This window comes from Aethina tumida, chromosome 3, assembly GCF_024364675.1.
Source record: "Aethina tumida isolate Nest 87 chromosome 3, icAetTumi1.1, whole genome shotgun sequence".
In the NCBI taxonomy this organism is placed as follows: domain Eukaryota; kingdom Metazoa; phylum Arthropoda; class Insecta; order Coleoptera; family Nitidulidae; genus Aethina; species Aethina tumida.
The window spans coordinates 26,191,206-26,202,728 of record NC_065437.1 but is presented as its reverse complement, the minus strand read 5'-3'; the positions used below and the strand labels follow the sequence as shown (position 1 = coordinate 26,202,728).

The window sequence follows — 11,523 nt, the reverse complement described above, 5'->3', positions numbered from 1 at the left end:
TTAAGTACAGATTCAAATTGAGATTGAAAAATGTGAACGTGCCCTCTTAGTAACTACAAAACTTCAAGAAATTGAATTGTCGAACAACAAAATCGCCTTGTTGACGACTGAGGCCAAGACTGAATTTAATTTTTTGGGAAATTTAATAGACTTGAGGTATCTCAATTAGAGGGAGAATCTATTAGAATGTCTGCTTTCGTCCACTGTGGCAAAAATAGAAGAAGTAAATTATAGAATTAAACAAATTTCGGTTAGTATAATTTTATTTTATTTGGAAATAATTAATATTTATTTATTTTTTATTTTTACACTTTCAGTTGGTAATTTTATCTGATATCCCCACACCATGTCACATCATATAAAATTTGGATGATCAACAGTACAACTGGATGAAAAATCGGACGATTATATGCCATAACAGCTTCCTCTATTTATACCAGAGTGTAAGAAAAATTCACATTATGTAATAGATTTGTGTTCAAATTTAGATACCTCAAGCCTAGTAAATTGTCCAAAAACTTCAATTCAATTTTTGTATCACTCGTAAACGTTGTTGTTGGGCAAATCAAGGTCTTGAGGTCTTCTATTTACAAAAGGAGCTACATCCAAATTATTTTTATTTATATTAATTTCTAAATTTATAGAAATTCATTTAAGTACCAATAATTTGAATGTGGATCCTTCCTCACAAAACTGATATAAAAACGTGTCAGAATTAAATTTGTGTAACATTTAAATTAGGAACTTTAATATAAACTATTTTTATTTATACATAAACATCAACATGTTAATTGTTAGTTGAGCTTCAATGAATATAACGTCGATGATTTATACCGTTTTTCATTTGTTCCCTTTACCCCCTATCCTTTCTGCTTCATATTTTCAGTATCTCTGAATCATATATTCGACCAGTTTCTGAATGCCTAAATTTATAAGATACGGTTGTGTATAATATTTTAATGCAGTCACAAAAAGTGTGCTACAAATTTAATTCTTTTAATTCTTTAAATGTGTTAAACGTATCTTCTGGAAAGTATATAATTTTATTGTAATTTTTTATCGTATGTAACATTACAAATGCATGCGTTATTTTACATGTGTGTTAAAAATAATTTAACTTTACCAAAAGATGAAAATAAAGGTAGAAGGATTTAGATTTCAAACAATTTATGTTTATACTTATTTGGCCACCTTCTTCTTTAAATTAATTTTATACTTTTATTTTTTAACCCGTATAAGAAACATCAATATTTGTTATGATTCCAGGTAGGAATGCTTGCTCAAATCTGTATCACTTAAGTTTAATGGATGAGTTTCGATTATATTTTTTAATACCGGACATTGACTTATTATTTTAGGGAATTTTTTATTTTTGCGATTTTGTGTTGGCCTGCTTATGAAATTCACATTTGAATATTTTCTGATCCTTTTATTGTGACCAACTATTATGCAATTTACATCATCATTAAAGGTACATCAAATTTTATGGGTATTCTACCTAATTTATATAAATCCAAGGAATACCGAGATTACCTAGATCCATCTAATTTAATCACATTATTACATTTCATTACTTTACCTCCGATTGTCAATATATAAAGATGGGAAAAACCAAATTGTTGTAGCATTGAAAATTTTAGACATTAAAATGAGAGGAATTCTCAAATTGTTGATATTTGCCACGTTCATTACCCACATGAATATGTTCAGTCTTGGCATGAACAAAAGCTCACACGATGCCATCACATTCCCGGAAGAAGACGAAATAATCGCTCCGAGAATCGAAGACCTGACAAAATGCTCCAACGGACGTACATACTGCGAATCCTTCGACAAGTACCCAACCAGTCACGTGAAGTACGTGATGCGGGAGAATCCGGTTTACAAAGCTCTCTTCGGCGAAGAGGAAGAGGGCGAATTTATATCTAGAAGAGACGAAAAGGAAACGTTCCTTTGTAAGTCGAAGGTCAGTACCATCTTCCCGAAAGTTGGTAAAAATGTCAACAACGAATGGAGGTTCATCATAAATCAAGAGGACGACGGATTTGTGCAGGGTATACGAGTGGAGATCTGCAAATCGGAGGACTTGCCCTGCGACATTATCAAGAAAATGCCCAACCTTTACGTGACAAGATGCAAACAGAAGTACATGCGTCGGCGGATGTTGTCTTTGACGAAACAAGGTGAACCTGTTCCGGACACGTTCCTTATGCCATCAGCATGTTGTTGCTCGTACAAAAGTGCATATCATTTCATGTTTAAAGGGGCTTTGGGGTGACATCGGCGATAAAATAAAATAGAGGGCCCAAGCCGTACTTTGTTTTTCTTTTAAAAGGTTAATTTGTATATAATATATATTATCAATAAAAATAATTTATGAATTAGTTTGTAATTTTATTGAAACTTAGACGTATTATGGGTTTACTAATATTTATCATACAAAAATTACTAGATTTTATTTAAACCTCGTCTTTTTAAATGGGTAACTTTCAACAAAAATTAGAATACCACTGATCTGAAATTAGTTTTAATAATCTCTGGCATAAATTAAAGAAAATAGTATATGGAACCAAGTTTCTCGAATCAAAAATATAAACATTAATGTAAGCAACAATTCGTTGGAGGTGGCTTCAACCTCGCAGGATGGATATGAAGGCGTGACCGAGGTGAATTTATCTATAAATAATAAAATTGAAAACTAACTAAAATTAACTGGATACCACCAAATATAGAGGTTGGTTAATCAATGCTTTTGCAAATACGAAAAATTTAACGAAAATATCCCTAAATAATTGTAACATACAGAAGCTGCCGGCAAATTTGTTCAAAGGCTCAACAAACTTACAAGATGTGAAACTGGACAACAACCAGCTGTCGACAATTCCTAACAAGTTCTTCGATTCATTAAGCAAGATGAAAAAATTAAGGCTGGATCACAACAACATACAAATGTTACCAATCGATATTTTCGAGCCTCTTGAATCACTGAAGGAATTAAATTTGGGACACAATTATCTAACTGTAATAAACGCAAAGTTATTTTATAAACTTGACAATTTAATGAAATTGAACTTATGGAAGAACCAAATTGAGAATATAGATGGTGCCTTGTTAAATTTGAAACTTGAGGAGCTGAATTGTCTGACAATAAAATAGCAACGATTGAATTCAAATTTAACAATTTAATTGGCTTAAAGTACCTTAATTTGAGTAGGAATATGTTGGAAAGTGATATCATTCCGAATACCATACACAAAATAGAACATATTGCTATGTCATTCAATAGGAGTAGAAAACATTTCGGTGAGTACAATATTATTTATGTTTGGATTTATCTGATTAATAATTTTATTTTCCATTTTCAGTTGATGGCTTTATCCAATGTCAATGCCAATAGATTTACTGTAAACCTATTAAATAATGAAATTTCGAAGATTGACAGCATAATTTATGCCCATTCAGATGACGATAAGCAAGAAATAACACTTTTCTTGGACAACAACCCAATTGATTGTGATTGTTACAATTACAATTTTATAAAGAACTATCCGGATGTTAGAAATGTAAACAAGATATTCTACACACTATTACACACTATTAAGTGTCCAATGAGTAACTTGTTGGCTTAGGAGTGCACATGTACAGAGAGTTGCGACTGTTTTTGGAAACCACAGAACAATAGGTTTGGAATGGTCTGTTCCAACAGGAATCTCACCCAAGTACCTACATTTGTCGCCCCTTTGAATTGTAGTATATGGAACCAAGTTTATCGCATTAAAAATATAGAGATTAATTTGAGCAACAATTCGTTGAAGGAGGCTCCAAATTCGCAGGATGGATATGAAGGTGTGACCGAGATGAATTTATCTAAAAATAAAATTGGAAACATTAACTGGGTACCTCCTCACATACAGGTCGGTTAATCAATTATTGTTTGCTAAATGTATTGCTATAATAAACTATGTTATTTAATTTCAGAAATTATACTTAAGCCACAACCATTTAACATCGATGAATGACACGATTTTGGACAAACTAAATGGTTCAATAAAATATTTGTCACTTGATAGGAATCGTTGGACGTGTGACTATTCTGCTTTAAAACTTCAACACTTTTTAATACATAACACTAAACAGGTAAGTAAAAAATATAATAATATTGAAGACAAATAATTTTATTAATATCGTGTTTTAGGTTGGAGGATCCCACGTTTACTGTAAAGTCAGTAATGTAAAAATCATACAAAATTCTGAACTTTGCAACTACACAACCTTAATCGTATTGACTTCAACTCCAATCGTGATCATAATTCTCTTCATTGCATGTGGATTGGCAATGTATTATAAATGGCAGGAGGAAATCAAAGTTTGGTTGTACAGCAAAAACTTGTGCTTGTGGTGGGCTACTGAAGAAGAACTGGATAAAAACAAACGTTACGAATTAAAAACTCTGATTCTTTTTTTAGCATCGCATACATAATGCCTACAAGGTGTGTGTCCATTAAAGAGATTTTGTAGTTGTTGCACACATTGAGGAGCAAATTACGACCACATTTACCAACTCCAGAAGAACCATATCGGTCCTGACGGAAAACTTCATCGAGAGTTGTTGGGCTAAAATGGAATTCCGCACAGCCCATTCAATAGCATTGTCTGAGGGCACATCACATGTTATCATAATTATATATGGTGGTGTGGAAGAATCAAAATTACCAAGTGAAATTAAAGCCTATTTTCGCACCAATACATTTGTGAAATGGTGAGATCTCTGATTCTGGCAAATGTTGGCTTATGCCATGCCGCATAAAAAATTGTGTAACATTGTTCACAACATCAAAGTATTACCTAGCTGACTAATTACTTAAATTTTATTGAAAATATTTTGTAAATTGTAATTATATATATTTCAAAGTTGTTGTAATTATATATATTGTTTTATTATTTCAACCACCTATAATTCTAATAAGAAGAATATTCAAATTCGTCTTCAAGCATCCTTAGAAAAAGTGGTAACGATGTTGTTTTTACATGACGATGGTTCTTATCTGAAGTGTTTTCGAATTTCTTTGCTCTCAGAGGTAAATGGAATAACATGGAAGAAATTTTTTTCGTTCTTTAAAATTTTGTTACTCCGGGACAAATAAATATAAAATAATGAAATATACATATTTTTATAGAGAATTTTATAAATATATTTGATAATATTGATAATATTAATAAATAATATTATAAAATATTAAACTTTGAGTTCAATTTTACCTTCCCATCTATATTGAAAACTGCCAAAATGATCCCAATAATCAATATACATCTTTCTCTATATTAAGTAATCTCTATAAAATATTTGAGCAGGTGTTAATTCTGTCATTTACCAATGTGTGATAAAATTATTCTTAATCAGCACAGTTTTATGTTAGGCAGGTTCACCACCACTAATTTATTATGTATGACTCAAGATATAAGTTCGACAATAGATCTGAAGTCATATTATTATTATGTCGAGAGTATTGTACAAGCCCTTACTCTACAAAGTGGTATTGACACTACAATGGTGTGAGAGTAACAATCTCCAGCTAAATGTAAAGACATATTTTATTATAAGGTACACCAAACGTAAATTAGCAGACAAATTTTTATACAACATAAATGGATGCGTGCTGGTGAGAAAGGATTGCTGTAAAGATCTGGGCGTTTTATTTGGCAGCGGCCTGTCTGGAATCCTATTTACACTTGCCATCATATTACCCTGGAATCTATTCAACGGCGATACGTGCCACATCATCATCATAACAACCCTTTTACAACAACAGTCACTCCGAATTAACAAGAACAACTCATTAAAACCATAAACCCATTATACCCATTATGCCCATGCCGACAAAGGCCATAAACCTTCCCAAATAGCCGGGCAGTGCATTTCCAAGACCGTAAAACTCGTGACGTCATCTGACTGCCTAAACGGATGGGTATTTCTACTCATTGGTCTTACTAATGCAGGATTATTTTTAACTTCCGTTTTATTTGTTCAATATTCAATTTATGGTTATATATACTTATAATTAGAGGCATTATTATTTATTGACAAAATTGTAGATGTGGGATAAAACTAAAAATTATCGATCTAAAAGATATTGATATATGAGTGACTGCATCTGTAGAGAAAAGGTGGACGAGAATCGCATCGTATCCAATAATCAATCTGACAGAATTACCCTGATTATTCTTCTTATTCTTAATTGAGCGTCAATAGTGTCGACGAGTATTTTTTACACTTTTTTTTATTTGTTTCCATATAATGTGAGCAAAAAACTGCTCACATATGTGTGAGTGATGGAATATAGGCAACCATTTTGTCAAATGATTAAATAATTTTTGAAATCTGTAACTATATTTGTTATTTATACCTTATCAAAATTATTCATAAAGAATATTCGGCCTCTTTGCTAATTTAAAATTTTTAAATACTTTCGAGGTGTGGCTCTTAAGGTTACCATTCGTACTTATGGTGTTATCTTTAATTAGCGGATATAAAGCCGCACTATTAAAATTTATTTTTGAATTCGTCCTTAACACGTCACATAAAATTATTATCAACCACTAGAAATTAAACAATTTGCAAATAAGCACGCAATCTACTTTTATTCATTATCTAAATTAAATTTACTATGTTTTTGACAAAATAAAGTATTTGACGTGAACGTTAAATAAATTGGTAAAATGAAAATAAATCTTATTTTTAAGAAGTTCTTGGTATGATTCAAGTTCATCTTAGTAATAATGGTATGCCATACATAATATGCCATACATTACAATTATAACTCTCAGCATGTGAAACTTCGTTATACATAAACTAAATGTTATTATAGATATTTAGATTTTATTAGGCCTGTCCTGCATGAAAGCAGCATACTTTTGATAGTGTATCAGTGAGCAACAGCTATACAAAAAGACTCACGTGACTGTAAATTATTAGATTATATAAATTCATATTTATATGAATATATTAGTGTAATAAAAATTGTAGTTAAATATCTACATATGTCGCTCCTTTGAATGTAAATATGGAATCAAATTTACCATGTCAAAAATAGAAATAAGAAAAGAGCTTACTTACAATTTCTATACTTATTCAAATTCGTTTAAGTACAGATTCAAGTTGAAATTGAAGGTACCTTCTTAGTAAATACAGGTAAATAAGGAATATGCAGTGTTTCTAACAAATTCCTGCTTAAATTTAGATACTTCAACCCTATTACATATAATACCATAGTCCCAAAAATTCAATTAAATTATGGTATCATCATTCATCAACGTTATTATTGAACATTTGACAATTTAATTTGATGCCATAAATTAAAACAAAATTCTTGTAACATCCACATGTTCTAAACTTAGAGACGAAATAAAGAGACAGATAAATTAAGAATAACTTTGAGTCTTATAAGTAACTTCTCTTGTTGTCATTGTTCGCTGCATCGTTTGTGGAATAGCAATATATTTTGGAAAGTTGTATGCAAAATATACCTGTAACAATAATTACGAAAATAATAAATAGTAATTCCCTAAATAATACAAAATTCCAATATTTTTGTATTAAAATATATTTAGTATTTCATTATGTACCTATAAATTTTAAGATGGAAGTTGACATCTTGAAATTAAATTAAAAACATGTATTAATTATTATAAATCTATAACATTGACTAGTCAGAGATCAATAAAGTATTTTATTATACAAATTCGCATTAACAACTAATTTAATTTTGCACGCAATGTTCTTAATCACACCACTAAACCACACTGTAAATATTAACAATTCAGTGATGAGATTATCATCAGTAAGTAAATTTATAGAGTAACGTTGGCAACGTTATAATTAATTTCGTTAATTATTTTAAGACACCTGAAGTACCCAAATATATTAAATAAAGAGGTGTTCGTGATTTAAAATTCTTAGGAATCTTTCGAAGAAATAAAGTATGCATTCAACACCTCACGGAACAATAGATCATTAACCACAGGTATTGTGTATTTCCACAATATACTGAAATTCATAATTATTTTATTTTCTTAAGCTTTCAGGATTACAGGTGATTATGTAGTTTACCCCTTAAAATAAAATATTATATTTATTCAGTTCGTTGTGGTCTGTAGTTATAACGTGCTATCAGTATTGGATAGTGTATGAGTGACTGGACAATTTTTGACAATTGTTTACGTTCTGGTATCAGGTAATACAATTTTTTTAATTTTTGCAATAATATTCATTTGCTTCTATTAATTTTTTTCTTAGTTATTATTTATCTAAGCTAATTCTATAATCACTAGACGTATCTATGCATAAGAATTAATTAACATCTATAATATCTGTTACAATTATAGGAGTTCAGTCACTATTCAATAAATCATTATCTTTGTTTCAGATATGTATATACACACTTTAATACTGCTATTGTTAGCAGTGCCTTCTTACTCTGAGATAAAATGTGTGAGGCAAACAGAATGCTACTGTTCCGATTATTATGATTATTTAGAGTACTATTGCGAAAAATCCCAAAACACCATCCAGGTGGACAAACAAACTAAAATAGTACAAGTGGACTGTTTCTCACCATCGCCTTTGGATCAGTCGGACCTTCCTCAAATTGACGTTAGTGAACGAGTAAGTCTTGACTTTTTCAAATGCGGACCCCCAAAGACGAATTATCTTTCAATTCTACGAAAGATGAATGTAAAAAACATATCTGAACTTTCGTTTGATGGCATCTTCGACAATCAACATGTGACGATTTTCTCTGAAGATATGTTTCACGGAACGGAGGTTATTGAGGCTTTGAAAATACAGAACGTTAAATATTTGCAAATTGAAGAGAATATCTTAGAAGCTGTGCCCAAGTTGAGGGAGTTTACTGTACATTTTAGTAATATAACAAATACGTTGAATTTAAACTTCTCCTCAGTACAAAATCTTACATATTTACAAATGAGTTCCATCGGGTTGCAAGAAATTCCCTTAAATGAATACAACAACTTACCACAACTAAAGTGGGTGTTGTTATTTAACAACAACATTAAAACGTTAGGAACAAATGCATTTAAGGGTGCTGTTAACATACAACTACTGGAGCTGAGCAGGAATAAAATAGAAACCATACATGAGAATACTTTTCAAAACTTGAACAGCTTATACGTTCTTAGTTTGTTTAAAAACAACATTTCGGATATCACCAAAGATTCGTTCAAACATGCGAAGAATTTATATATCATACGTTTGGAATTCAATCCAATGTTAAGACTCCACGATTATGCTTTTGCAAATATGACAAATTTAACGAAAATATCCCTAAATAATTGTAACATACAGAAGCTACCGGCAAATTTGTTCAAAGGCTCAACAAACTTACAAGATGTGAAACTGGACAACAACCAGCTGTCGACAATTCCTAACAAGTTCTTCGATTCATTAAGCAAGATGAAAAAATTAAGGCTGGATCACAACAACATACAAGTGTTACCAATAGATATTTTCGAGCCTCTTGAATCACTGGAGGAATTAAATTTGGGACACAATTATCTGACTGCAATAAACTCAAAGTTATTTTATAAACTTGACAATTTAATGAAATTAAACTTACGGAAGAACCAAATTGAGTATATAGAACGTTCCTTCTTAAATATTAAACTTGAAGAGCTAGATTTGTCCGACAATAAATTGACGACGATTGAATGGAACCTTAACAATTTAATTAACTTGAAGTACCTCAATTTAAGTAGGAATATGTTAGAAAGTGAAACCATTCCGTATAACATACATAAAGTAGAAGATATTGATATGTCATTCAATAGAATTAAAAACATTTCGGTGAGTACAATATTATTTATGTTTGGATTTATCTGATTAATAATAATTTTATTTATCATTTTCAGTTGGTGACTTTATCCAATGTCTACGCCAATAGATTTACTGTAAACCTTTCAAATAATGAAATTTCGAAGATTGACAGTACAATTTATTCCCATCCGGATGACGATAAGCAAGAAATAACACTTTTCTTGGACAACAACCCAATTGATTGTGATTGTTACAATTACAATTTTATAACGAACTACCCGAATGTTAGAAATGTAAACAAGATTTTCTATATTAAAAATCACGAACAATTAACATGCATGTCAGGGATTCGTGTAGAGGCCCTAACCAAACATTTGGATACAATTAAATGTCCAATGAATAACTTGCTGACTCAGAAGTACACATGTACAGAGAGTTGCGACTGTTTTTGGAAACCACAAAACAGTACGTTTGAAATGGACTGTTCCAACAGGAATCTCACCCAAGTACCTACATTTGTCGCCCCTTTGAATTGTAGTATATGGAACCAAGTTCATCGTATCAAATATATAGAGATTAATTTGAGCAACAATTCGTTGGAGGTGGCTCCAACCTCGCAGGATGGATATGAAGGTGTGACCGAGTTGAATTTATCTAAAAATAAAATTCGAAATATTAACTGGATACCACCAAATATACAGGTTGGTTAATCAATTATTGTTTTCTATACATATTGCTATAATAAACTGTTATTTAATTTCAGAAATTATACTTAAGCCACAACCGTTTAACGTCGATGAATGACACAATTTTGGACAAACTAAATTGTTCAATAAAATATTTGTCACTTGATGGGAATCGTTGGACATGTGATTGTTCTGCTTTAAAACTTCAACAGTTTTTAATCCATAACATTAAACAGGTAAGTAAAAAATATAATAATATTGAAGACAAATAATATTATTAATGTTTTGTTTTAGGTTGGAGGATCACACGTTTACTGTAAAGACAGTAATGTACAAATCATACTAAATTTTGAACTTTGCAACTACACAACCTTAATTGTATCGACTGCAGCTCCAATCGTGGTCATAATTCTCTTCATTGCATTTGGATTGGCAATGTATTATAAATGGCAGGAGGAAATAAAAGTTTGGTTGAACAGCAAAAACTTGTGCTTGTGAAATGGGGAGATCCCTGGTTCTGGCAAATGTTGGCTTATGCCATGCCGCATAAAAAATTGTGTAACGTTGTGCACAATACAAAAATATTACCTAGCTGACAAATTACTTAAATTTTACTAAAAATATTTTGTAAATAAATTAAATTTTTTTAATGTGTGCATAATATGTAATTATATGTGTTTTAAAGTTTATATTATTTTATTATTTTACCTATGTACAATTATAACCCTTTCATGAGAAGAATATTCCAATTCTTCTTCAATAATTTAATGTTAAGACCCTACAATTTAACCCTCATAGCATTAGAAGAATTAAATTTGGCACTTGGATCTAAAAACCGAAAGTCCACACGTAGCAGTCGAGAATGAACCGCACCAAGGTAAAGTAAGTAATAAATTATTTCGGGAAACATCACACTTTTGTAACCATAATTAGTACAAAGTTATTTCACAAATGGAGTATTTTAGTAAATCTGAACTTGTTTCGAAATTATTTTGAAAATATTAA

At 30.8% G+C, this 11,523-nt stretch overlaps 3 protein-coding genes and 1 long non-coding RNA gene across 4 annotated transcripts; all 4 read left to right on the top strand.

Annotated features, from left to right (window-relative positions):
• Positions 1–76: 76 nt before the first annotated feature.
• LOC126264948 (uncharacterized) lies at positions 77–610 on the top strand. Its single transcript, XR_007547522.1, has 2 exons — positions 77–250; positions 318–610. It is a non-coding gene; the product is annotated as an uncharacterized LOC126264948 (long non-coding RNA).
• Positions 611–1,648: 1,038 nt separating this feature from the next.
• LOC109604928 (protein spaetzle-like) lies at positions 1,649–2,278 on the top strand. Its single transcript, XM_020021480.2, has one exon. It carries the CDS (start codon positions 1,649–1,651, stop codon positions 2,276–2,278), a length of 630 nt encoding a protein of 209 aa, XP_019877039.2.
• A 1,347-nt stretch (positions 2,279–3,625) lies between these two features.
• Positions 3,626–4,480, top strand: LOC109604927 (protein toll-like). Its single transcript, XM_020021479.2, has 3 exons — positions 3,626–3,914; positions 3,979–4,137; positions 4,196–4,480. The coding sequence occupies exons 1-3, from the start codon at positions 3,690–3,692 to the stop codon at positions 4,478–4,480; spliced, it is 669 nt and encodes a 222-aa protein (XP_019877038.2). The 5' UTR covers positions 3,626–3,689.
• A 3,406-nt stretch (positions 4,481–7,886) lies between these two features.
• LOC109607515 (protein toll-like) lies at positions 7,887–11,207 on the top strand. Its single transcript, XM_020023994.2, has 6 exons — positions 7,887–8,021; positions 8,083–8,231; positions 8,424–9,862; positions 9,928–10,533; positions 10,596–10,754; positions 10,813–11,207. Exons 3-6 carry the CDS (start codon positions 8,426–8,428, stop codon positions 11,014–11,016), a joined length of 2,406 nt encoding a protein of 801 aa, XP_019879553.2. The 5' UTR covers positions 7,887–8,021; positions 8,083–8,231; positions 8,424–8,425; the 3' UTR covers positions 11,017–11,207.
• The last annotated feature ends 316 nt before the right edge of the window (positions 11,208–11,523 follow it).

What these genes read in the sequence shown, in the direction of transcription:
- LOC109604927 (XM_020021479.2), top strand. Translation starts at nt 3,690, where the DNA reads ATGGTCTGTTCCAACAGGAATCTCACCCAAGTACCTACATTTGTCGCC. An exon ending in GGGTACCTCCTCACATACAG is followed by an intron (nt 3,915 to 3,978) that starts GTCGGTTAATCA and finishes ATTTAATTTCAG; the next exon opens with AAATTATACTTAAGCCACAA. An exon ending in TAATACATAACACTAAACAG is followed by an intron (nt 4,138 to 4,195) that starts GTAAGTAAAAAA and finishes ATCGTGTTTTAG; the next exon opens with GTTGGAGGATCCCACGTTTA.
- LOC109607515 (XM_020023994.2), top strand. Translation starts at nt 8,426, where the DNA reads ATGTATATACACACTTTAATACTGCTATTGTTAGCAGTGCCTTCTTAC. An exon ending in ATAGAATTAAAAACATTTCG is followed by an intron (nt 9,863 to 9,927) that starts GTGAGTACAATA and finishes TATCATTTTCAG; the next exon opens with TTGGTGACTTTATCCAATGT. An exon ending in TAATCCATAACATTAAACAG is followed by an intron (nt 10,755 to 10,812) that starts GTAAGTAAAAAA and finishes GTTTTGTTTTAG; the next exon opens with GTTGGAGGATCACACGTTTA.
- LOC109604928 (XM_020021480.2), top strand. Translation starts at nt 1,649, where the DNA reads ATGAGAGGAATTCTCAAATTGTTGATATTTGCCACGTTCATTACCCAC.